The 26,841-nt window shown below is 37.8% G+C and overlaps 1 protein-coding gene across 2 annotated transcripts in view; it reads right to left on the bottom strand.

Moving 5' to 3' along the window:
* Positions 1-6,549: 6,549 nt before the first annotated feature.
* smchd1 (structural maintenance of chromosomes flexible hinge domain containing 1) overlaps positions 6,550-26,841 on the bottom strand; it is a 67,435-nt gene continuing 47,143 nt past the window's right edge. For both annotated transcript variants that reach the window (XM_022677622.2, XM_022677623.2), the window contains 18 exons: positions 25,949-26,028; positions 25,695-25,852; positions 24,883-24,998; positions 24,744-24,793; positions 23,883-23,970; positions 22,711-22,839; positions 20,865-21,020; positions 20,456-20,588; positions 19,489-19,608; positions 19,311-19,396; positions 15,969-16,091; positions 15,691-15,872; positions 13,633-13,742; positions 12,778-12,848; positions 11,197-11,371; positions 9,969-10,127; positions 9,513-9,623; positions 6,550-7,114 (listed from right to left, as the gene is read on the bottom strand). In XM_022677622.2, coding sequence (XP_022533343.2) covers positions 7,107-7,114; positions 9,513-9,623; positions 9,969-10,127; positions 11,197-11,371; positions 12,778-12,848; positions 13,633-13,742; positions 15,691-15,872; positions 15,969-16,091; positions 19,311-19,396; positions 19,489-19,608; positions 20,456-20,588; positions 20,865-21,020; positions 22,711-22,839; positions 23,883-23,970; positions 24,744-24,793; positions 24,883-24,998; positions 25,695-25,852; positions 25,949-26,028 — 2,055 coding nt within the window. In that variant the 3' untranslated portion in view covers positions 6,550-7,106. The remainder of the gene's footprint in view (positions 7,115-9,512; positions 9,624-9,968; positions 10,128-11,196; positions 11,372-12,777; positions 12,849-13,632; positions 13,743-15,690; positions 15,873-15,968; positions 16,092-19,310; positions 19,397-19,488; positions 19,609-20,455; positions 20,589-20,864; positions 21,021-22,710; positions 22,840-23,882; positions 23,971-24,743; positions 24,794-24,882; positions 24,999-25,694; positions 25,853-25,948; positions 26,029-26,841) is intronic.

Here is a 26,841-nt window from a genome sequence, read left to right as displayed (position 1 = left end):
GGGACTGTTTCCTCTCAGCATCAGCCCCCACCTACCTCCTCCTCTCAGCTTCTATAACTTTTAATGGTGTAATTACATACATGACAGTATGACTGATACTCTGTGTTTAAATTCAACCAAACTGTTGTAATTTTAGTTCAATTTGAGGAGAAAAAAACTAAACAAAACAAATGACAGCTTTACTTCAAATACAGTACTTATATCAGGCCCACAAACATCCTGCCATATTTAGTTTGTTTTCCCCTTTTACCTCTAAAGACTAAAACTAGCAGTAGCCCACATACTCTATAGTGAATACACTACGTTAAAGGAGAACACCAGTGTGAAATGGAATTGGGTTGTAGTAAAACATGATAACAAGTACAAACTTTAGTCAAATAGGCCACCTCTGCTCACCCACAGCATTTCTAAATACAGTGCTTGCGTAGATCTCCCCTTGCCTTGAAGTTGCAACGCGACTGGGTGCCTATTTCCAGTCATGCAAGACCAAATACTGGAAACCAAACGTTGGATTACCATTTTAGAAACAAATTTTAAATCACTAATAAAATCTGATTAAAAAAAACTTGTGCCTTCCTCCAAAGCAAGGGGAGGGATCCCCACTTGCACACTGGCTCTCCTAGGCACTCCGCAAAACCAGCAAGCTGATTGGCTGTTTCTCCAGAAAAGCAAAACTTGATCCTTGAATTGGCACCATGATTGGCGTTAAGAGATTTCACATTAACACAGCAGGCAGTAGCCTGTCTCCTCATTAATAATACAGCTGAGCTGAGCAAAACAATTCAGAACTACTGGATAATCATTCGGGGCTGTAGCCCCAGAAACCCAAGCCAGGCGATGCCCCTGGCGTATAGCATTTCCCATGCAAAGAAATCATTAATAACAAACTCAAAGTAGATCCACACTTCACTGGTAGAATTCTGAGGGCCCTGACATTTAAAATGAGGCACTGAGAACTTGATAGTGCACAGATAGTTTATTAAAAAACATGTTTATACACACAGTATCTTCAGCTAGTTCTCTGCACAGTGACACTATGTGTACTGATGAGCAGGTACAAATAGGTAGGATAGAGAAACAGATTGCTAAATATTCTAGAGATATTTTCTGCAACACCTGGAAATTATGCACCTCAAAGAACAGTGAATAAACAGGACAAATGAAAGGATGTTTGTTCCAAGGAAACAGTCTTCTATGGTTGTGAACAAAAGTTTTTTTTAGCATTATATAGAACCCTTTGTCCTTGCTAGTGTGTACTTAACCTCCTAGTACCTGGTGTCCACATGTTTGAATCCCATTTTGCTCTACAAGGGCCTGGTGTCCTCTTATGAGGCCATTATACTGTCACCTAGTGGTTGCAGTATAATAGTTTATCATGTTACAGTTTTGATTTTGTTTAGAAATTTAAATGAACAGTAAATACAGTAAATGTTTGTTTTTTATTTGTTATGTCTTTGTGTTAAAGCAGCCCTTCAAATAAGCCATATTGCGTAAAAGGGCACAATTGTTGTTTCTACTTTTGTTTTGCTGCTGTGTTCACATCATTTTTAATAGCGACTGTGTTCGAAATATAAAACTGAAGTCCTCATATGTGGACATTATTTTTCTCAAAAACTACAGCATGTAAAAAGAGAATTCTTTGTTTTTACACTAATCAGATGCCAATCAGCCCAAACAGCAATGAGAAAAAAAAGACATGCCATGCAAAAAAATCCATCCCGACCCGGCCCAAGCCCGTGCACATTCTGCCCGAGCCGACCCAACCCATAAACTGTCATTATGAGCCCAAACTCGAATTAAGTATTAAAACAGAGCTTTTTAAAATCATTTTCGGGCTGTTTGAATGAGCAAAATCCGTTCAGAATTATGTTAATTAACACTGCAGCACTGAAGAAGCAAAGACCTGTTATTTAAGAAAAAGGTTTATTTAGAACCAATCTCTCAGTCTACTCTAATATAATAAAGAATGTCTAAGAAAATAAAGTAAGCAGACACGCGTGTTGTTACTATCCACAAGGGCTATCGCAATATCGCGCTATTGATGAGAAAATCGCAGTGTATGGGATTTAACCACCGCAACCGCGATAATTGGGGTGCCGAAGGCTAGGTTGTACCGGTAGCTATGCCGACATGGTAAAATCAGGACACGGTACCATTTAACTGTAACACTAGAGCATTAATAAGCAGCAAGTTATAAATGTAAATAACGTTAACTGATAAGAATCCCAGCAGCTCTGTAACAGGTCATGATCTTATTTAACTGGCCGCCCAGACAGTTACCTTCCTTTTTCTACTTATTATTACAACTTTAATCTTGAATATATTGCTGTGTTCTGTGTTCACGCGAAGGAGAGTCAGATTCTGCCCGGGAGTCAAAATTCGGCACACCTGTTATTTAAATTAAATTAAATTAAATAATTTCTCTCAAATTATTTTCAAATCCTGAAACCTGAGTCTGTGCAGTAGAGATCAGAGGAGGGAGAAAGACTGTGGAGAGGCCGCCTACTCATATAACCCCGCCCCTGAGGGCTGCCTCCACAGAGCTATACACACAGTCTATGGTCCCGGCCATACAGTCATTGGTCCCACCCCGGCCGTAGTGTTCAAAGCGTGTGAAATAAGTATTCATAATATAGCTCTAAAATGAAGAAATGTTGCGTCATACCGCATATAAGTTAAACCGGAGGGGAAATTATTACACCACTTCACTTGCCATTTGGCCAAAGTTAGCTTACCTGATGTAATTTTGTTGCATTGTAGTCGTTTTTTCCCCACCTCCAGAGTACATCTAGATCCTCCCTTTAGACTGTGCTGGAGGGTTCGTATTTTTCACATTTGAATGTTTCAACTATTTAAAATATAGTAACAACCACAATATTCCTCAATTGCAAATACGACAGCTCTCATAAATTTAAAACCAGAAGAACAGAGCAGAAAGCGGGTCACGGGCCATTAGTTGAAATGGACAGCAGCTGCCTTTGTAAATCATGGAGAAACATCAGTTATGAAGTGTGATCATCACGGGCCAGAGAAATATGTCCTTCCAGAATTCATCATACCAGCTGGGTTCTTACTGAATGAACAGAATGTATAGAGCTGGACTGATTTTACTGTACGCAGTTAGAGCCAAAATGAGCCAAAATAAGCAAGCCAGACATTTTCAGATAGCAAATACTCATCTGGTTGACAATAGTAGTGTGTATCATGTTGCAAAGAAACTACAGACTACCGAGGGGTTTAATTAACTTTTTCTTCTGCGTTTATATATATATACAGGTGCTGGTCAACGAATTAGAATAATTTGAAATAGTGCAATCATGAAATTCTTTGAATGCATTTTTTGTGCAGAAAGCAAATCAGGTGTTCACCGCACCTGTCCTACTCGTTAGACTAATCACAGAACTCGTTACCTGGAAAAAAATTTGCTCAGCTGAGCTTTCCAACAGGCCCATTTAGGCCATTTAACTGTGACACTGTTGTTTTATTGAATTAGAATAATGGAGAAACCGTTTCATTGAATTAGAATAAATGCTCGAATTTTTGTTTTCTGTGAAGAGTGTTCACTGTGCAGTATAAAGTCAGGGTTGAGTAGAATTTCTAAGTTGTAAAATCAATCATGGGTAAGCAGCGCGACCTCTCAACCGGAATAGTGGCTCAAATTCAAGCCCTTCGCCAACAAGGCTTGACCCAAACTAAAATTGCTGAGCAGCTCGGCATCAGCCAGTCTTCCGTCTGCAAAGCTCTCAAGAAAAACTGCAGCAAGCGCACCAACTGTTCCGGCGTCCGAAAAACTTCTGCTCGCGTCAACAAGCAGCTGAGAAAGATCGCAGTCAGCAACTGGTTCAAGTCCACTTCCGAGCTCACCGACTTGTGGAACAAGCAGACCGGCGCTGACGTCTCCAGATCAACCACTTACCGTCGTCTGCGCGAACTCGGCTTCAAATCTCGCGTTCCAGCAGTAAAACCGATGCTGAACAAGAAACAAATGGAGAAACGGCTGAAGTGGGCCAAAGAACACGGCGAGTGGACTGCTGAAGACTGGCAGAAAGTGGTCTTCAGTGACGAATCACGCTTCTGCATCTCCTTCGGTGACCAAGGTCCTTGTGTCTGGCGTCGTGGTGGCGAAACCTACAACCACGAGTGCGTGAAAAGATCCGTCAAGTTTCCCCAGAGCATTATGGTATGGGGATGAATGTCCGCTCGAGGTGTAGGGAAACTCTGCTTCCTCAAGAAGACTGTCAATGCTGCCGTATATCAAGATGTTCTGGAAACGTTCCTGATTCCGACTGTTGAGGAACAGTTCGGCGAAGAAGACTTCATATTTCAACAGGATCTTGCACCGGCTCATGCGGCAAAGTCGACCAAAGATTGGTTCACTAAAAAACAGCTTGAAGTTTTGGCATGGCCGGCCAACTCGCCTGACCTCAATGTCATTGAAAACCTTTGGGCCATCGTCAAGCGGAAAATTCGCAACAGAAAGCCTACTACGCTGGACCAACTGAAGCAGAACATCGCCACTGCCTGGGAAGCTGTGAGTGCGGAAACTTGCGACAAGCTGGTCAAATCGATGCCGCGGAGACTTCAGGCAGTCATACAAGCCAAGGGGGCAGCCACAAAATACTGAGAAAGTGATGATTGTAATTATAATAAAAATTATTCTAATTCAATGAAACAGTTTCTCCATTATTCTAATTCAATAAAACAACAGTGTCACAGTTAAATGGCATAAATGGGCCTTTTGGAAAGCTCAGCTGAGCAATTTTTTTTCCAGGTAACGAGTTCTCTGATTAGTCTAACGAGTAGGACAGGTGCGGTGAACACCTGATTTGCTTTCTGCACAAAAAAAGCATTCAAAGAATTTCATGATTGCACTATTTCAGATTATTCTAATTCGTTGACCAGCACCTGTATATATATATATATATATATGTTAGGAGAAAATATTTGCTAGTAACATCTGACTTCTGTTTTGAGTGTTACAGAGAAAAACTTATGACTTCCAGAAAGCCTGTATTGATGACAGTTATGCCTTTGTTCACAGTTATGGCCTTGTTTTACTTCAAGCAAATATATGTTTTTAATATTGGACGACTTGCTGCGGCGTATTCAAATATTACCAGCCTTCCATTTTTTTAAAGAGTAATTTTTGGTTTACACAGAGCATGAGTCTACTAGCCCTGTATGGAATGACAGTACCTCACCAAGAGACGTAAAAACACCACAAAGAAAGAAGAAACCTTGAGGTTTATTCAGAAATGTCAACCAACTGCCTGTGTAGTTTACTATTCCAGTCATGAAATTACAGTGGCTTGCAAAAAGGTTCATACCCCTTAAACTTTTTCATGTTTTGTCACTTTACAACCACAAACTTGAATGTATTTTATTGAGATTTTAAGTGATAGACCAAAACAGCCCTGTTTACTCTGAAATCCCTAAATAAAATGCAGTGCAATCATTTAAATGGGTAATAGAGTCAACTATGTGTAATTTAGTCTCAGTATTAATACACCTGTTCTGTGAAGGGCTCAGAGGTTTGTTAGAGAACACTAGTGAACAAAGGAACCAAGGAACTCACCAGACAGGTCAGAGATAAAGCTGTGGAGAAGTTTAAACAGGGTTAAGTTATTATAAAAACATATCCCAAGCTTTAAGCATCCCAAGGAGCACTGTTCAATCAATTATCCAAAAACAGAAAACGTATTCTACAACTGCAAACCTACCAATACATGGTCGTTCACTCAAATTGACAGATCATGCAAGGAGAGCACTGGTTAGAGATCAGCCAAGAGGCCCATGGTCACTCTGGAGGGACTGCAGAAATCCACAGTTCAGGTGTGAGAATCTCTGGTCTTTGTGGAAGAGTTGCAAGAAGAAAACCGTTGTTGAAAGAAAGACATAAGAAGTGCCGTTTGCAGTTTGCCACAAGTCATGTAGGGGATACAGCAAATATGTGGAAGAAGGTGCTATAGTCACTGTGAAACATGGTGGTGGCAGCATCATGCTGTGGTGATGCTTTTCTTCAGCAGGGACAGGGAAGCTGGTCAGAGTTGATGTGAAGATGGATGGAGCTAAAAACAGGGCAATCCTGAAAGGAAACCTGTTGGATTCTGCAAAAGACTTGAGACTGGAAAGGAGATTTACTTTCCAGCAAGACAATGACTCTAAACATACAGCCAGAGATACAGTGGAATGATTTAGATAAAAAAATAATCATGTGTTAGAATGACCCAGTGAGTGTTCTGACCTAAATCCCATTGAGCTTCTGTGGCAAGACATGAAATTTACTAATCACAGACGCTCTCCATCCAAGCTGAATGAGCTTGAGCTATTTTATAAAGAAGAATGTGCAAAAATCTTAAGTCTCTAGATGAGCAAAGCTGGTAGAGACAAACCTCAAAAGACTTGCAGCTGTAATTGCAGCAAATGGTGCCTCTATTATGTATCTACTATGTAATATAGGGAGGCTGAATAAAATTGCATTTTTGACTTTTTTTTTTGTTGAAACCAGAACCTGAGGCTGATTATGAAAGCACACACAAACACATAAAGCAGATATAAGAAAAATCTTATTCAGAGATAAAAAAGCTGCAAAATAACAATTATATATTCAAATGATAAAAAGAGAGTGCTGTAAAATAACAATTATATATTTGAAGAATAAAAAGACAGTGCTGTAAGATAACAAATATATATTTAAAAAATAAAAAACAGTGCTGTGAGATAACAATTATAGAAAACAAACACATTATATTTTTTAACAGAAACATAGAAATCACATTCTGGACATAGTCCATAACTTTTGAGCTGCCTTTTCTATTAAATACAAACAGAAAATGTTTTACGTTAGAAATCTGTGATAATAGTTATCTTTATAAAAGGCAAGCAATAATAAAAAATAAAATAAAAAAGCTAGAAATTAAGCAACTACTGTATGTAGTATTAGTGGGACAGAAAATCCTCACAGTCTTTTAAAAAATTGGTGATCCCTTTTTAACATACAAGAAAAAAAGTCTTTTGTTCCAAAATCCAAACAAGAAGTTTTTTTTGCAGCTGTTCAGATAAACACTTCATAGAGATGATTTTGCAGGCTGGTCTGAGACGATTGTCTAAGAATCTGTAAAAAGAAAACAGATAGAAAATCGTTAACGGAAAAAATAAATGGAAGTTATCTCTACATTTTTTAAATACACAAGCTAATGGAGAATTAGAGCTTCTTTGATGTGCTAATTTTAGTTTGGTGGACTGTGCAATTATTTACTTATTAGCAAAAGTAATTATTCCCTTTCCCCCGAGGTAAGGAATTTGCTGAGGGCAACTGTTCCCATTGCTCTCAGTATCTTCAGCAGTAGCTGTTTTGCTCCAAACACCACAAGTCTGAAGGTCTGAAGGGGTTTCTGTGCTCTTATCTTCCTGATCTGATAGTTCTGATCTCTGTGTGCTAAACCAACTTTGTTCAGGGCTGGATAAAAGAGGAACAGCTACTCATTTAATGCCCTCTGAGCTAACTCACTAAACTCTAAAATTACCTGTAAATGTTTTTGCATTTTGCTTTGTCAGAAAGACTATAGGAATGATATATGAAGTACTTAAGTTATTGTTTAATTTTTTTACCTATATTTTTTGCCCTGTGAGGCAAACTAGTTTACAAGGCGCACTTTTAATGAATGCATATTTTCTGGTCTATTTTTTACATTTTTACATAAAGCGCACTGGATTTTAGGGCACATTTTTTGACAATAGTAAAAAAAGAGGGGTGTCGCCATGTTTTCCTTCTAATTCAGCAGGTGGTGTAACTAAGTTAAGTAAAGCTAAGCTAAGTAAACAAAACTGTAATTCTTAAAAAACAAATTAAAATGAGTCAAATGAGTGCTGGATGTTAATCTACACAGATTTCTCTCCCGAAAACTGTTTATTTGGGTGAGTAAAACACTTCCATTTATTTACAGTAATTTACAGATTTCCAAATTTCCACTAAAACTGGGTGTAGCAGCATTAGCATTAGCGACTAACAGCTAGCGTTACTAAATCTCACCCGACAGAGCTACACTGAGGAACCCTAAGTGTTCAGGTAAGTCAGGGCAATTTTAGCTAGTGGTTTGTCCCACATAGCTTGTTTTAGCACGGGAATAATGCAGGCTACAGGTCGATAATACTCGCCTCTGAAAGGCAAAAGAGCTAGCTCTTAGCACGGTTAGCAGCTAAAGCTAATACTGCTGCAGCAGTGCTAGCCGGGGTTAGCAGCAGGCTACAGGCCAATAATACAATAATACTGTAAAAGAGCTAGCAATTAGTTAGCAGCTAAGGCTAATCCTGCTCCAACCTCGGTGCTGGACAACTAAACTGAAACTCCTGTATAACGCTGTAGTTCAGCAGAGTGGCGTTACTGCTCTTTACAACCTGACAGGTAAAATTCATACATAAGGCACACTAGATTATAAGGTGCACTGACGATTTTTGTGAAAATTAAAGGATTTGAAGACATATAGGCATAAAAATAGACAACTGTAATGAAACATGAAAAGTTTTATTTTAAAATGACGGAGGAAAGCGCATCGACTCGGTTCTGATACATCAGCTAATAAACGCCTTGTGCTGAATTGACCCACCCAGAGAGAGAGAGCAAGGGCTTTCTCAGGGCTCTGACAGATAATGGCAGGCTACATGACCAGGATTCAAACCAGCGATCTTCCGATCATCACTTAACAATTTTACTTTTTAATAATTAGCTCTTGGTGAGTAGGTTCACTTATTTTTTCTAGCCCGCAACCTGGATTTTTACTCTTTTACTCTGGGGCGATTTGCTTTTGGTGAGAAGGTGATCCGGTTAAAATCTGACCAAGATATCCAATTTACTCCTTTTACTTGAGCTAAACTGCTGATAACGCGCAGTTTAATCTGATGTAATTACCACAGCTATGAACAAACGCTGTCTCTGCTGCTCCATGCTGTTTACACGTGCTGTGTGTGCTGCGTTCACTGCTCATAGCTGCGTGACTCTGTTTACTATGTTTACATCTGCGCCGCACATACTATTGAAAGCACTGTGTTAGAAAGCGCAGCTATATATGTGCTGGAACACAGAATCTTCTCGCTATATTAACTTTCTTAATCTTGCATCAGACAGCTCTGATCAATCAGAGGAGACAGTGTGCTCACGTGGTTTATTGGTCTCGTATTTTGGTGCGTTTAGGTTTATGCCTGTGTGAAACCAAGCCAAACCAGACTAAACCATTTAGAGGGAGGAAACACTTCAAATATAACAAACTCATCAACTAATTCAGACCATAGAAACTACAGGTGTGAAAACACCTTTAAAAAAATTAAAGTTTTTATGTTATTAATGTAGTTAGATTTTTTTGTTTTTGTTTACTGTCTGTAACTGACTTAGATAACGATAAGATCAAAATTCATTAGTAATAAAAGCAAAAATTAGCTACTTTTAAAGGTTTTTCTTACACTTTTGCAATTCTATTAAGAATGTATTTAACTGCTAATGGAGGAAAGACACGTACCCAGGATTCTTTTTTTACGGCGAATCCTTTTAGCAGGAAGGGTCTCATCAGGCTCCTCTAGGAGGTTTCGTTTGGCTACTGAAACAGGAGAACTGCGTACAGGAGTGCTGGCTGTGAACACACAAGAGTACACAGATGAGTGTGTACACACACACACACAGACACACACAGACACACACACCATAAACTCCTCTAAATGCCCCGCTGTCTTGACTCAGCTAACCCCAGGGGCAAGCAAACAGTTGTGTTTGTCAGAAGAGTTTAATTACTGAAACAAAGCAGTTCTTATTACACGGCCACCTCACAACACACAACAGCAGCTGCTGTACAAGTCTGTGTACAAAGAAAAAGAAAAAGAAATAGTATGTACACTATACCTACACACACACACACACACACACAAACATTTCCTTCTCTCTCAGACACTCAAATTCACACTCCCATACACCCACCCACCTAGTTTCTTCTCGATGTCCTTTAGAGTCTTCTCCTGATCCTGAAGCTCCCGCTGTTTCTGCTTCATCTCCGGACTCTTCAGGTAAAGCATGTGACCGTCAAAATCAGCTCGGACCTCTGACGCTTTCTGTACCGCCACAGAGTACTGCTGCAGCAGCTCTGCACACACAAACACACACACTCAGTGTTCAAATAATATACTAGCACCCAACAGATACCCAACAGGGCTATTAGTGGAACAAAAAAAAAATCCTAAACCTAAACTGAGGTGGGGTGCTATGTATGTGATACACGTTTAATACATAACTTGTTGGGCCCCAACCCCTAATATATATAAACTGTCTGTGTATAACCCTGATTATCATTATCAGGTTAAAGTGGAGGAGTATGCTCCCCTGGCCTTCAAATTATAAATGGAGATGGTGACGTCACAAGCCCTGCATTGTTTAATATTGCAATATGTATAGTCGTAATAGTCGTCCTTGTAATGCAGCTCTGCATCAGAGTGTAAAATTGCATTTGAGATTAAACCATAAAGATGTAACGTACAAAAGTACCCATTCCAGAGCATTCCATAGCCTCTTTTTTCTGTTCATAAAATCCTTTGTGTTTAGTAGCCTATGACAAACACACCCACCTTCTCAAGGCTCTTTTTGATTGGTCAGACAGATAATTAGGAACTTTCTGAAATGAGCAGGGATTGTTCTGCCATCAGCAGCTGAGGTATTTCTAGGATTACCAGTCCCTTTATGATTAATGAGCTCACTGTTGCATTCTTTCTTCTTAACAATGTTCCACACAGGTAATAATTTTGATAATATTAAGGTCTGACGAATAGCTGCAATTGCTAACAACACAGGTGCTTTAAAGATTGTCTTATAGGATGTTGTCAGTTCGTTGATTTGCCTTTCCAGGTGTTGCGCCAAATTCTGCGTCCCTGCCAGACTTGGAAATCCTTTGAGCGCAGGAACATCTTGCAGCAGAATAAGTGCAGATCGGATTCTTTTTATTACTGTTTGTAAAAAAGGAACAATCTACACTTACAGTAGATACAAGAATCACCAGCATAATCTGTTGTGCCCATACTTCTGAGTAACATGCATGTCTGAGGAGAGAAGTCTGAGAGAAACTGTATGCTGGTTTATTCTTAACAATCTGTTTCTGTGAACCCAGTGTCAGTCAGACATTAAGAGACGTAAGAGACATGTGAGCAGTGGGAGTTACTTACCTATCTGTTTGGATATGGTGTGATATTCTTCAGGCAGAGGTGCTCCAAACACCTGTCCTCTCAACTTCTCTATTGGAGGAGCTTTATTCTGCAGACCCCCAAACTTTCCATTACCACGAATCCGCTCACCCTGACGCGTCAGCAGCGTGGGACACTGCACCTTATTCTGCACCACCTGTGAATCACACAAACACACACAAACTCACACAGTGTCCTAGTGAGATGTTATCACACTTCTTATATCCCTATTATTCTTATGAAGAATCAGCTGACTTAGGAATACTCGAAAGCTCAAACTGAGACAAATCTATTACAAAATCTACATAAATCCAGCTCAGTAGCAAAAGCCATGTAAGGGCTTAACACAACAACTGCTTCACGGCTGTAAAAAAAAAAAATCATAAATTTTTTCTTTAAGCCAAGTGGACACTCGCAGATAAAGTGCAACCGAGTCCAGCAACAAAAAAACCTGAAAACATCTTTAAAACTTCACTAACTGCACTCTTTGCCACCTTAGCGTGTATTATAATAATTTAAAAAAATAAACATGTTAAACAACTTAAAAAAATAAACTGAAATCATTTTTTGGCAAAAATCAAAACCTACCAAAATTTAACTTTTTGCCTTTTCTCACAATTTAATAATAAATTTACAAAAATACAATTATAACAAGTAAAGAGAGTAAAAGAGAGAAATAGCAAGAGTGCCAGCTGAGAGAAAGAGAAATGAGTGAAAGAAAAGAGAGAGAGAAATAGAAACAGTGACAAACACAGAGAGAGAAATAGAGAGAAGTAGAGGGAGACACAAGTAGAATAAAAGGAGGACAAGTAAACAGAAAGAGAAAAGTAGGAAGAGAAAGAGAGAAATAAATATAGAAAGAGTGACAAGTATAAAGAGAAAAGTAGAAAGAGACATACAGTGGGAAACAGAAGCAGAAAGCAAGAAAGTGAGAGATGTAGAGAAAGAGAGACAGAAAGAAAGATGAGAAGCAGAGAGAAATAACAAAAAAGGTGTTGAGATAAGTAGAGAGACAAATAAAGAGAAAGAGAGACAGAGAGAAAGAAAGAGAGACAGAGAGAGTGAGTAAGAAGCAGAGAGAAATAAATAAATAAATGTTGAGATAAAAAGACAACAAGAAGTAGAGAGAAAAAGAGAAAAGTAGGGAGAGAGAGAGAGAGCAAGAAGTAAAGAGAAAGAAAGACAAGAATAGAGAAAGAAAGAGAGAAATAGAGAGAAAGAAAGAAGTAGAGATAAGTAGAGAGAAAGAGAGAGTGAGAAGCAGAGAGACAGAAATAAAGAGATGTAGAGAGAGGAAAAGACAGCAAAAAGTAGAGAGAAATAGAGACAAGTAGGGTGAGAAAGAGAGCAAGAAGTAGAGAGAAAGAAAGAGAGACAAAAAGAGAGAGAGAAAGAAAAAGAGAAAAGTAAGTTAAGTAATTTTAGTCATAAATTTGGCCCAGTAGTGCTATTTTAATCATTAATTTACTTAGGAAATGTTCTTTTCACCATACTTTTCTTTAGTAGTGCTATTCTAATCATACATTTCGAGCTGTCTGTACCATCAAACTCTCATTTACTCACCCCCTTACGGTAATGATTAGCAGAGTCCAGATCATCCACCAATATTGTGTCTCCAACAACAGTTGAAAAAACTGGTGAAACAAACACACACAGGCATGATTACTAGAACTCCACACACTTACACACACACACACACACACACACACACACACACACACACAGCTGCCCTCGTTTTTGGAAGGTCTAGTAATCCCTGATGCCTGAGTTTGGAGGCTGAAGAATATTTGTGAAGATCCCTGCGCTGCTTCAGGATATGCATTACCTCATTACGAGACAGAAGGAAGACAATCAGTGGGGGGGTGAAAGGAGGGGGGGGCACTGAAGGCAGTCTTCTACACACACAAAGGCATAACTGGGGGAGCCATGCGAATGCTGAATTCTAGCAAACAAAGAAGCATCTGGAACTACTGAAACATAACTCACAGTGAGAACAGAAAATGAAGAAACAAACTGACGGACAAAGAGCACGATTCAGTACAGAATCCAGACTCCGGGGGGAACATGCATGTGCTATTTTGTAGTTATAGCTATTTCCCTACATTCATCAACATACAAACAACTCAACCATAACAGTAAACGGCCTCCCCCACCCATCCTCCCCATCACAGAGTGTTCTGCTGGGGGCATCATCTGGAAACACTTAGAGAGAAACCGGAGAGTCGAGCTCTAACTCACTGCTCCAGCCACCGCTACACAACCAAAGCTAACTACAGCATTTACCCCAACCTAACCACCTCAAATAGGAAACAATGACACAGCTCCCACTCCAATCTGTCTATCAAAAACACTTATGAAGTGGCTGAGAATGAGAGCGACTGACTGTACGTGGGTGAGTGAGGTCCTCTATGAACTCACCCTTGTTGCAGTTCTCTTCATGCTCAGGAAAAATGAGCAGATCTCGGACAAACACAGGGTTTCCTAACGGCTTAAATAAAGGTTCTTCATTCCTGATGTGAGGCAGAGGCCTAAAACAAGCACATTCACATACAGAAAAAGACATATGTTTAAATTATTGCTGGGCTATTTGATACAATACGCTTAAAAATGGAAGAAAGTATGTGAAATCTTTGGGATTACTTTAGTGATTAAATTGGTTCTGATCTTCATCTAAGTCACAACAATAGACAAACACAGTCTGCTTAAACTAATACCACATAAAAAATTATATATGTTTGCATGTTTTTATTGAACAAAACATGTTAACATTTACAGTGCAAGAGGGAAAAATATGTGAACCTTTGGATTTAATAACTGGTTGATGCTCTTTTGGCAGCAAAAACCTTTCAGTTCAGCTATAATATTTTTGGGATATCTTGTGTGAATCGCTCTCTTGAAGTCATGATGCCTCAGCTTCTCATCTGGGTTGAGTTCAGGACTCTCCAGAAGGCGTATTCTGTTCTGTTGAAACTATACAGTTGTTGATCGGTTGTAGTTTAGGCAGAATGTGTTTGTCTATTGTTGTGACCAATATATGCAGAAATCCAAGTAATGGTTTTCATACTTTTTCTTGCAACTGTGAAATACTATATAATATGACAAAAACAAAAACAAAACAAAAACAAAAAAAAAAAACAACAACTGTATTTTTCGCACTGTAAGGTGCACTGAATTATAGAGCACACTATGAACGAACATACTTTCCAGTCTATTTTCATACATAAGGCGTACTGGATCATGAAGCGCACTTTAAGAGACACTTTAAGAAACTTCTAATTCAGCAGGTCTCACCGCTGGGTGGTGGTGGTGGGGGGTTAAGTTAACTAAGTAAGGTAAAGTTTAAGCTAATAAAACAAAACTGTGATGATATGATAAAAAAAAACAAAAAACTTTCTTTTAAACTCAAACAAGCACTGGACGTTAATCTATACAGATTTGTCTCTCTTTGGGTGAGTAAAGCGCTTCTGTTTATTTACTGTAAGCTTAGATTCATAAATTTCTCCAGTACTAACCTTACTGAAACTCCAGTTAAAGCGGAACTGATGACATTCTACTTTTCCAGATATTTTTTGGTTAGAAGGGGCTCTCCTCTCAGACAAAGTTAACTCTCACAGAAATTCCATGTTCTAACTTGATTGTTAATATTTTCTATTAATAATTTATGTTAATATTTTTATTTACAAAAATTGTTCCATGTTTGATCTTCTATTATTACAGTTATTTCTGATGTTTTAATGTTTTTGCTGTTGTATTGTTTTAATATCGGTATTGAGATATTTAGAAAGGTATCGTATTAAAAGTCTTAATTTTGAAATGTGAAATGTCTTATTTTCTCTTGTGTATTTAGAAAATGCTCTTGAAAAAAGCACAAATGTATCCAATTATCGAAGGAATTTTTAGTAATATAATCGATTGCTAAAATATTCAATCGCTCCTTCTGTCCACTTGATCAGCTTCACTTACATTCAGCTCTAAGTTCTATAATTATAGACTGTAGACCATTTGCTTCTCTTAACGGTGCGCGTCCACTGGCACTTTTCGGATCTCTCGGCTCGCCGCGTGTGGGCGTGTCCGTGATGTTTTTGAATTCAAATGAAGCAACAGATGTAGTCAATCCTATTGACTATTTACATTTTTAGTAAACCTCACTGTGATATATAGTTGTATAAATCCATATTCTGCCAATTTTAGCATCCCAACTGTGTTTGAAAGACTTGTATGTGTGAGGCGTGGCAGCCTGCTGTTCCCCGATTGGCTGGATGCAGTGCGGCGGTCAAATTCATTTGAATAAAGTTAAGATCTGCTCAACTTTCTTGCTGGAGGGCGGGGCTACGCTCAACACAATGCAACCCAGCATGCGCCGCGACATGCGGCAGCTCCCTCCACTGAAATGAACGGGATGCGTTGGGGCTTAAGTGCCAGTGGACGAGCACCGAAATATTTTATATATTTGATATACATAAAATACACAGTTACCTGGTATTTGGTCTCCAGAAAACTGTCTCTAAGGGCATGACTTGTTGTCGTCCTTGCGTGTCATCATAGATTTTCTTTGCTGCAGCTGTTGTTACTGTAACCACACAGTCCATGTCACCAAGAATATGCCAGGAGATGACCTTTGCTGCATCATCATCCTCCACCTGTGCCAGGTGTGCTATCTGTACAATACACACATATACAAAACGCTTAAATCAATGAGGCACAAAAACAGAAACACACACAGAAACACTGAAAAAGTGTGAAAACACACACACCTTTCCCAGCACATCTGGACTGCCTTTAAATGAATCAGGCATGGTGCATTTTCGGCGAGGTGCATTCTGTATCTTCTCCATATCTGCTTTCTTTTCAGCAATCAAACTGTCAACTGCTGACACCTATATTCAAACACAGATTAACAGTAATGTAATAAATAACCAGAAAATAATAAATATGTTTTTTTTCCTAACACTGGGCAATATAGTTTCAAAACTAATGTATTCACAACCATTGATACAAGATATAACAACAAAAAAAGATTATATCGTAAAATTGTGGCTGGTTACTTTCTAAATGCAATTACCATCATAGACTATACATGGGTGGGTGTGGAAATAGTTTTCAAACACATCATTCAATAAAGTACAGTATTGTGCAAATGATGAGGTAGAAATATCAGGATTAAAGGAGCAGCTTCAAACATTTACTTCAGCTTCTCAAACAGCATAGTCCACTGCAGTGACAAACTTGCTAAAGATACAATGTTAGCTATTTACTACTCTGCTAAAAAACAGAAACAGAAAATCAGCCCAGTTACCCTCTGTTCACACAGTTTGTCTCTTGTGGGATGGTTAGCATGCTAGCATGCTACGTATTGAGCTATCCACTACTTTCTTCCATGCTTTATTTTCTCTAAATTGCCCAGTATTTGTATTAAAATAAATCATGTAACCTGTACATTTTCAATTAGAATAGTTTGCTTATTGAAATCCAATGCGTAATTAAAGTGTTTTTAAACAGTGTATGTAAATATTAATGTAATGATACTTTACCATCATACTTTGTTAATGTTTAACAACATTGCAACATAATGTAAATACACTGCCTGGCCAAAAAAAGTAAAAAAAAAAAAAAAAAAAAAAAGAAAAGAAAAGTATTCACCTGGATTTAACTACGTAAAAAATGTGGGGTTGATGCTGCAGTTGGTCAGGTCTAAGTTCAGCAACAGTATGTGCTGAAAGAATGAGGTCAGCTGACTACCTGAATATACTGAATATAGACCAGGTTATTCCATCAATGGATTTTTTTCTTTCCTGATGACACAGGAATATTTCAAGTTGACAATGTCAGGATTCATGGATCATTTCACATCATTTTCACACATGGATTGAGAGAGTTCACTACAGAGTCCAGACCTTAACCTCATTGAGAATCTTTGGGATGTGCTGGAAAAGACTATGTGCAGCAGTCAGACTCTACCATCATTAATGCTGCAAGATCTTGGTGAAAAATTAATTCAACACTGTAATGAAATAAATCTCTAACATTGCAGAAGCTTATTGACACAATGCCACAGTAAATACATGCAGCAACCAAAGCTTAAGGTGGTCCAATGAAATATTTGGTGGCGATTTTTAATTTTTTGGCCAGGCAGTGTATTACAGTTTCTCTTAAACATAAAAAAATGAGTTTTAGTCGTCATATCATCCAGCCTTATTAGTTACAGTGAGAAAAAGGCCCTGTAAAAAGTTTTCATTCAGTCTTTATAACTAAGCAATAGAACGGTTTCACCAGTCAAGGTCACAGAGGGAAATATATATGAATATATGACTGATTGTAAAGAGCACATGGGGGATTGAGACGATTACAGGAGCAAGAAAAATGTGGTGCTGTAACATTCGTGGCTATAAAATTACATGTAAACCCTGCATGACTTTAATATTCTTTGACATATGTATGCGGTAAACTCATCTGTATTCTGATTTGTGATCCATGGGAATGGACATACGTCTTCTGTGTCTAGTGCACACCCAAAGACATTTACCCAAAAATCAAGCAGTGCTAAATCTCACTTAAATAGAAAAGCTAAACATTACATAGTTTATATTCCTTTTATCTTATTAAACTTACTTGGCAAAAGTCTTATAGCAGTATGTAAACTGAGCATGAAAGTGTTTTAAATTGCATAAAATATCTGAGATTTTGCATTGATTTCATGTTAATGTTTGCTTTACATTCTGAATATTAATTTTCAGAGCTTTAAACACATCTTTTTTTAAATCATGTCTTCTTGTTGCTACAAGTGGGCTTTCACTGTACATGTATCTGCATCTACATCAACTACTGGTCAAATTACTTTACTTTACAACCAAATGACCACAGTCTAAAAATGCATGTCGTATTTTTCACACTATTAGGTGCACTTAAAATTCTTTAATTTTCCCAAAAATCGTATATATGAAATTGACCAGTCAGGTTGTAAGGAGCAGTAAAGCCACTCTGCTAAAGTACAGCCATATACAACAGTTATTTCTCCAGCAGCATTAGCATTAGCTGCTAACCGTGCAAATCGCTAGCTCTTTGGTCGTCCAGATGTGAGTATTATTCTCCTGTAGTCTGCAGCTAACCCCGGCTGTCACTGCTGGAGCAGCATTAGCATTAGTCGCTAACCACAGTGCTAGCTCTTTTGGCATCCAGACGTGATTATATATCGGCCTGTAGTCTGTGTGTTTTTAGCGTGTTAAAACAAGCTATGTTGGACGAACCGCTAGCTAATATAACCCTGGATTACCGGAACACTCAGGGTTCCTCAGTATAGCACTGTCTGCTGGCATTAGTGGCTAACCACTAGCTGATGCTAATGCTTTAATGAAAATCTGGAAATCTAAGCTTACCGTAAATAAAAGGAAGCGCTTTACTCACCCAAATAAATATGTTTTCAGGAGTGAAATCTGTGTAGATTAACATCCAGTGCCTGTTTGACTTGTCTGACTCGTTTGATATGTTTTTGTTTTTTAAAGAATTACAGTTTTTTTTTTTACTTAGCTTAGCTTAAGTGGCGAGACCTGCTGAATTTGGAAGTAAAACATGATGAAACCTCTGTTCTTACTACTAGTCATAGTGTCGCATAAAATGCGCCTTGTGTATGAAAATACTCCAGAAAATATTTATTGATATAATCTGGTGTACAATGCGAAAAATATGGTAAATGCAAAAGGAAATAAGCCATTTTTTCCCCACAAAAAAATCTTGTGGTTTTATCTTGATGGAACCAACTGAAAACGAAAATATAAAAGGTCTAAAAGCACTGAGCTCCAAAAAATGTATTAAATTAGTATTGCACACAGCCTGTAAGATGGATCAGAAACTGATTAAACAGTGTTCAGAAAATAGTGATTTTTATTAGCTATTGACTATTTAGATATCTGTTGCTATGTTACGCAAATAGTACTTTTGATCAATTTTATTTATTTTAATTGTCTTGATTCTAAAACACCAAAGTCTACATTAAAGAATTACATAACTCCCCTAATGCTCTGTATTTACACCTCAATGCATTTATGTAGTGAATAAAAAATAAAAACTAGTAAAAAAAAAAAAAAGTAAAATATACTTACAGTTCGCAATTTGGAAACATCTATACCACTTTTGCTCAGTTCTGATTTGCACTGAGTCTCTCTGCTTGATGCATCGCGCACCTGACCTGAACAGAAATAAACTCAAATAAATTATAACCAGACAAAAAGAAAAGAAAAGGTAAAATAAATAGAGGAAAAGTTTACTTATAGCACCTACTTTCTAGTTCAGAAGCCAGCTGCGTGTGGGTGTCTAATATGCCTTTGTACAGAACAATAGAGTGAGAGAGCTGATCTTTCTTTTTACTCATCTCAGCCATGACTTTCTGGTTCTCTGCATCTAAAAGAAAGCATAAAACAAAAGTGTAAAAAAAATGGGATTAATATGCACACCCCAGCAGGGTTAAATCAGTTATTTTACTTCATTTATTTATTAAATATTATGTTACATGTTTTGGGTATAAACTAAAATGTTTTCACTGTTATCGTATTTATTTGAACTATGGGAATGCCATTAAAATATAGGTACTTCAGTGGTTGTTTGAATATAAATATGATTTGCAACAAAAGAATCATGTATAGAATCTTGAAATTACAACAAGTTAAGGTTCTTTAGATGTTTTAAGGTTTCTTTGATTTTACCAAATTGAAAACTTCTGGAATATAATCAAGATGAAAATGGATGATCACAAGTCATCAAACCAAGCTGAACTGTTTGGAGTGGCATAAAGTTATCCAAAAGCAGAGTGTAAGACTGGTAGAGGAGAATACGCCAAGATTAATGAAAACTGTGATTAAAAAAAGGGTTATTCCACCAAATATTTATTAACTCTTACAATTTTATGCATATGAACGTTTTCTTTGCATTACTTGAGGTCTTGTAGTTCTGCATCTTTTTTATTATTTCACATTTTCTGCAAATAAATGCTGTAAATAACAATATTGTTATTTGGAATTTGGGAGAAATGTTGTCTGTAGTTTATAGAATAAAAGAACAATGTTAATTTTACTTAAATATAAATCTATAAATAGCAAAATCAGATAAACTGATTCAGAAACTAAAGTGGTCTCTAAATTTTTTCCGGAGCTGTATAGAGTAAAACAATGTCCCTCTCAAATAACCATTGCAAGCACCTACATTTTTTACACTGAACCCAATGTTAATCAGACTGTTTAGATGAACTAACCATTGTAGAACCTGAAAGGTAATGTAAACGGTGTGATGGTAGGACTGGGTCCAGGTCCCTCGATCACCGGCTGGAACTGCAGTGTGTACTCAGCTCCATCACATCCAGGACTGTTCTCCATCAGTGCCAAGCCCTACACACACACACACACACACACACACACACACACACACACACACACACACACACACACACACACAAACACCACCACTCAAATAACTGACCTGGATTCATGTCTAATGTGCAGATAAATAAATACAAATGATTATGGGTGAATAATTAGTAAAACAATATATTAGGAAAATTCAAAAGGCAATGGCTTAATATAGGGCACATACATTTTTTTAACTAAAGCAATTTCAAACAAAAAGTAAATCTGATCACATGTTACACATGCAAAAACACTCACAGTGATGGTGGCTTCTCCTTCTGTGAGTTTGTAGGATACACTTTTGGCCTTCTTCTCAAACAGAGGAAGATCTTTTGCTTTACTTCCTGCAGCACCGATCACTGTTACAACCACCTGCCCATTTTTCCCCGTACCAGCAGGGTTGTTGTACTTGTCCTGTGGGGTGAAATAAACAATTAACACACATTTATTTAACTGAGCATTACAGTATGTAAAGTATGTGACTTTTAAATGTCTCCTTCTGCTAAAATCTACTTTTACTACAGGTCTCTCTGAGTTAATGAGAAAGAGGGAGAGACAGCGCGGGTGAGAAAAAGAGAGCATGAGTGAAAGAAATACAGCCCAAGTTAGCGAGAGACAGAGTTAATGAGAGAGAGAGAGAGAGAGAGATACAACGCGGGTGAGACAAAAGCAGCACGAGTGAGAGAAAGACAGCATAAGTAAAAGAAAGATAGCACAAGTTAGCGAGAGACAGAGTTAATAAGAGAGAAAGAGAGAGAGAGAGAGAACACGGGTGAGACAAAAGCAGCACGAGTGAGAGAAAGACAGCATAAGTGAAAGAACGACAGCGCAAGTTAGCGAGAGACAGAGTTAATAAGAGAAAGAGAGAGACAGAAAACGCGGGTGAGAGAAAAGCAGCGCAAGTGAGAGAAAGACAGCGCAAGTTCAAAAGAGACAGAGTTAATAAGAGAGAGAGAAAGAGAGAGAGAGAATGTGGGTGACATAAAAGCAGTTTGAGTGAAAGAAAGACAGGGCGAGTAGGAGAAAGACAGCATGAGTGAAAGAAAGACTCGCAAGTTAGCGAGAGAGTTAATGAGAGAGAGAGTGAGAGACAAAGAGAGAGAGAGAGAGAGAGAACGCGGGTGAGAGAAAAGCAGCTCGAGTGAGAGAAAGACAGGGTGAGTAAGAGAAAGACAGCATGAGTGAAAGAAAGGCATTGCAAGTTAGCGAGAGAGAGCGTTATTGAGAGAGAGAGAGAACGCGGGTGAGAGAAAAGCAGCTTGAGTGAGAGAAAGACAGCGTGGTGAGAGAAAGACAGCATGAGTTAGAAAGAGACAGAAGAGAGAGAGAGTGAGTATCTGTTTATCCTCCTTCATGCTTTCATTTCCAGCAGACTAGATTACTGTAACTCCTTGCTCGCTGGCATTAGTTCTTCCTCTATCCATAAACTCCAGATGGTACAAAACGCAGCTGCCCGTTTACTCACTCACACTCGCACCCATGAACACATTACACCTGATCTCCAAAATCTTCACTGGCTCCCTGTTAAATACAGGATTCAATTCAAGATTCTCTTACTTACCTATAAGGCATTGAATAATCTTGCACCTCCTTATCTGTCAAACCTCCTTCTTCCTTACAGACCATCTCGATCCCTTAGGTCTGCTACTGCTGGACTTCTTAAAGTCCCAGCCTCTAAACTCCGTGGCTTTGGTGATCGGGCTTTTTCCAGACTTGCTCCTCAACTATGGAATTCTCTCCCATCTGCGGTCAAACAATCCTCCTCTCTTTCCTTGTTCAAATCTCCACTCAAGACTAACCTCTTTACTCTTGCCTACGGCCTTCCCTCTGTTTAATGTGCTATACCACTTATCCCTGCTGTCTGTTCTCATACTGTGTTGATTGTCTGTCACCACTTGTTGTGTAATGTTTCTATTTGTTTCCACAAATGATGACTGTAAGCATCTTTGGGTTTTAGAAAAGCGCTATATAAAAATAAAGTATTATTATTATTATCTGAGATTTCAGCACAGTGGCAGTGTGTTGACTATTTGAATGATCATCCATCTGAATTATTACCACAAACACGCAGTGCAAGACAAATACAAACTTCCAAGAAACTCACCATAATCTTCAGACATAAACTGTCCAGAAGTGTGCGATTACCAGCATCGCTGTTAGAGACCACGGGGGTTGCAGGAGAAGACTCTGGAACAAGCCTCACTGGCTTATCATGAACTACCTTCAGAGCAATCTGACATGAGGAGATGAGGAGAAATACTTATCAGAAATGGTGCGCACTAGAATTCATTTCAATTCACACTTATCTCATATCATTTAATGTTAAACATATTGCCATAGTAATATCAGAACCTCGTAACTTTAAGGTCATTGTGTGATTTTGTAATCAATAATGGTAACACTTACTAAGAAAGACATGTCTTTTACACTCTATATACAGTACATAACACATCATAAGGCATTATAAACATGGCTAGGCGTGTGCAACATTGTATCATATGCAATAAAATCGCCAATGATATTATACCCTGAATTATGTAATATTATCACACCAGGGTACTACTTTTTTTGCTGTTTTTAGCAAAAGAAAAATTCACACTCAGAAACAGATTATATCTGTCCAGTATCATTCATTTTTACTTTAATCCTGAATATATGGAGATATTTGGAGTGCATTATTAGTATCATGACAGTACCTTGACTTCTGTTATAAATCTGATAAAATGCTTGTATTTTTAATATCTCAGTTAGGGATGTGTAATATATATGAAAATATTTTTATTTTGTTGCAGTAGTGTATTCTTGAATTTTTTTTGTAATTCAACGTTTTTTAATACTGCCAAGAGTATCGTTATTGTAAAAATACTATACAATATTGTAATATTATTTTAGGGCCATATTGCCCACCCCTAAGCATGGTTATACATATTCATAAAAATTATAGCCATGTGAATTATGCAGTATAAATTGTGATTATAATGATTAATAAGCTTTGTTTATAAGATGTTAAATGTCAATAGCAAGGACCTCAACAAAGCTGCACTTAACTATTGTGCTGAACCTACCTCATGTATAATTTAATGTCTACTGGTCTTTTCTGATTTCAGTATTTCTCAACCTGTCTTTATATCACTGTAATTTGTTACATATTTTTTAGAACTGAATAGTAGATGCCATAGAAAGCATCACTAGATAGTAAAAGCATATCACATATCACAACATCCAGAGACTAGTTTGTAAAAATGCGCTGTCTGTCCTTGAGGGCGAGTCTCTTACCTGACTGCTCCAGAGGAACTTGACTTTTTCTCCAACGAAGACAAACTGCACAATGTATTTTCCTACTTGTTCTGGAATCTCCTTGTCTCTATAAAAAAAAGATAATAAATTATGTATATTTCAGAAGTGTTGTGTTTAAGTCTATTCTATTCAAGCAAAACACAGATACATGGATGGTCCATACACAGCATTAATAGCAAAAATCTCCACTAATGCCAATGACTAATGCTAATGCTGCTCCAGCAGTGCTATCTGGGGTCAGCAGCAGGCCACAGGCTAATAATACTCACCTTTGGACAGCCAAAGATCTAGCACTCAGTGCAGTTAGCAGCTAATACTGCTCCAGTCTCTCCAGTCTGTGCTGGAGAACTAAACTCACACCCCTGTATAACTCTGTACTTCAGTGGAGTGGTTTTACAGCTCCTTACAACCTGACTGGTAAAATTCATACATTAGGTGCACAGGACTATAAGCTGCACTGACAATTTTTGGAAAAAATTGCGGAATTTTAAATGCATCTTATAGTGCATAAAATACGGTATTTAAACAAGATTGATGTAGAATTAAAAAAAAAAAATCTTAGGATTTGCTGGGGTGTTCCTAGGTGATTAAATATTTAGACACAGTGAAAAAGGAAAAAAAAATCATAACTTTTTTGGTAGTGTGTTGCTAGGTGGTTGCTATAACATTTTTGGTGTTTATACTCTGCAATGATGTATTAACATAACTAATGAAATTCCTACACATAAGCAAAAGTACATATTTTTAAAAACTATCGAGAGTCCCTTCTGAATACAAATAAAAAAATACAGTTATGCAATTATAAGTTCACATTTATTGAATTTTATAATTCACAGTTACCTGAAGTAAAAGATGTCCGAATCCTGTTGACTGCACTTAAAATTTGTTGCCTGAAATGAACAAAGCCATTTAAATTCAAATTAACCCATTTAACCCATTTTAACAGCAGTAGGTTTAGATCCCTGCAAATGTGAATCACCTCAGGAGGAGGGCGGGTTCCTGCGGCTAAACCCTGCCACAGCAGCATGGTCAGACTGGCTGGATTCACATTCTTCACCGGACCACCTTCTTCAGAGACCACCATCACTTTAAACTCTGCACATAAACCCAAATCCACTTATTAACTTAAGAGCATTCGTTTCTTAGACTTTACTGAAGACGTCTTCAACCATACAGCTCTGGAAAAAAATAAAAGACCACTTAAAAAATGATGAGAATCTTTGATTCGATGAATCAAGAGGAAGATAGATAATCTCAAGCCATCAAACCAAGATGAACTGCTTGAATTTTTGCACCCAGAGTGGCATAAAGTTATCCAAAAGCAGTGTGTAAGACTGGTGGAGGACAGGGTTCATACACTTTTTTAACCAATACATTTCCAGGATTTGTTCATGACTTTTACATGCCTTCAGGGCAAATTTTCATGGACAATAAAACCAAAAATCAACTAAAACTATCATTGAAATTGATTATATTAGGCTTAATATGAATCTGACACACAATCTTTAATAAAAAAGTGTGTCAGATCCTGAGAGCTCCACTGTGTAGGGCTGATTTACTGAATTAACTTGTTAAACTGAAACAAAGAAATTTGTACACCAAATTTCCATGACTTTTCCCAAATTTTCTAGGTATTTTTATTTTTCCAAAATTCATCCTAGCAAAATCCAAGAAAGTGATCCAGAAACTGATGTGGTCTCTTAATTTTACACAGTCAAGAATCACACAGACACAAAGAAGGAATTCTACAACTGTGAATCACAAAACACACATCTTTAAATGCAAACACACCTGGCAAAAAGTCTCCTGCTATTAAGATGGCCTCATTATCATATTCCACAGTAAGTTTGACGGGGTTGTTGGGATCAGGCATCACGTTCAGCTTCACCACCGGACCAGGAATACTGTTTCTACTGAAGGATCCGCGGAACTCCAGCTCATGCTCTCCTCTACAGTTAAAAAGAAGAAGGTAGAATTAGTTTTGTGTAGAGAAAAGTCACAGAGCATGTAGAACAGATTTCAGTATTGTGCTGTTTTTCACTCACTTTGGTGCCGTCACCATCTCCAATTTGAAGCAAGCCTTTCCGTCTGGATCCACCGGCCGGGACATCACTGATGATTTAACCTACAGTAAACAGGAATACACACAGTCACATAAAATAACGTCACAAATAAATAAAACAGACTAGATTCAATAGAAATGCACACCAAGAAACTGAAACATTCCTACTAGGTTGATCATAATGGCTATGTTCACATTACCTGGATGAAGTGACTTCAATCAGATTTTTTGCTCAATGCGGCAGATCTCATTTTTTCATGGATGTGTGAACTAGGGGTGTACTATACCGTATCGTTCACGATAATACCGGTATAATTTTTAAAACGGTACAAAAAAATAAATATCGCGATATTAGCGGTATTCTGCGTTGTTTACGTATGTAAAGAAAGGCTTTACCAAACGCAGCCAAACACAAAGGTACCGAGCAAGTAATGAAAAATAGTGGACATATTACTTCAGCGATGTGAAATTCGTAATCCTACCGTTTCTAAAAACTGCAGAGTCATCGCTGTGCGGTTAGATATATTGTTAAACAATAATGTGCGCTTCTGTTTCCTTCACGTTTTAACTTTAGAGTCCTTATTTCAGTCAGAAACTCGCGTTTAAGTTTAATCCACTGTCTGAGTTTCTCCGTGGCTCTGCGGCTATCAACGCTTGAGCTTGTAAACAATGTTTTGAATCACGGATCATTGACTTGTGAATAGATTCACTCAGTGAGTCGACTCCTCACTCAACCCAAAGCGTCTGAAAATCAAACAGATCACATGATAATTCCCTATATCCGTGGAGTTAAATGTTCAAAATTTCTTGCATATATATATATATATATATATATATATATATATATATATATATATATATATATATATATTTGTC

This window comes from Astyanax mexicanus, chromosome 8 (assembly GCF_023375975.1).
Source record: "Astyanax mexicanus isolate ESR-SI-001 chromosome 8, AstMex3_surface, whole genome shotgun sequence".
NCBI lineage: Eukaryota > Metazoa > Chordata > Actinopteri > Characiformes > Acestrorhamphidae > Astyanax > Astyanax mexicanus.
This window is presented reverse-complemented; position numbering and strand designations above follow the sequence as displayed.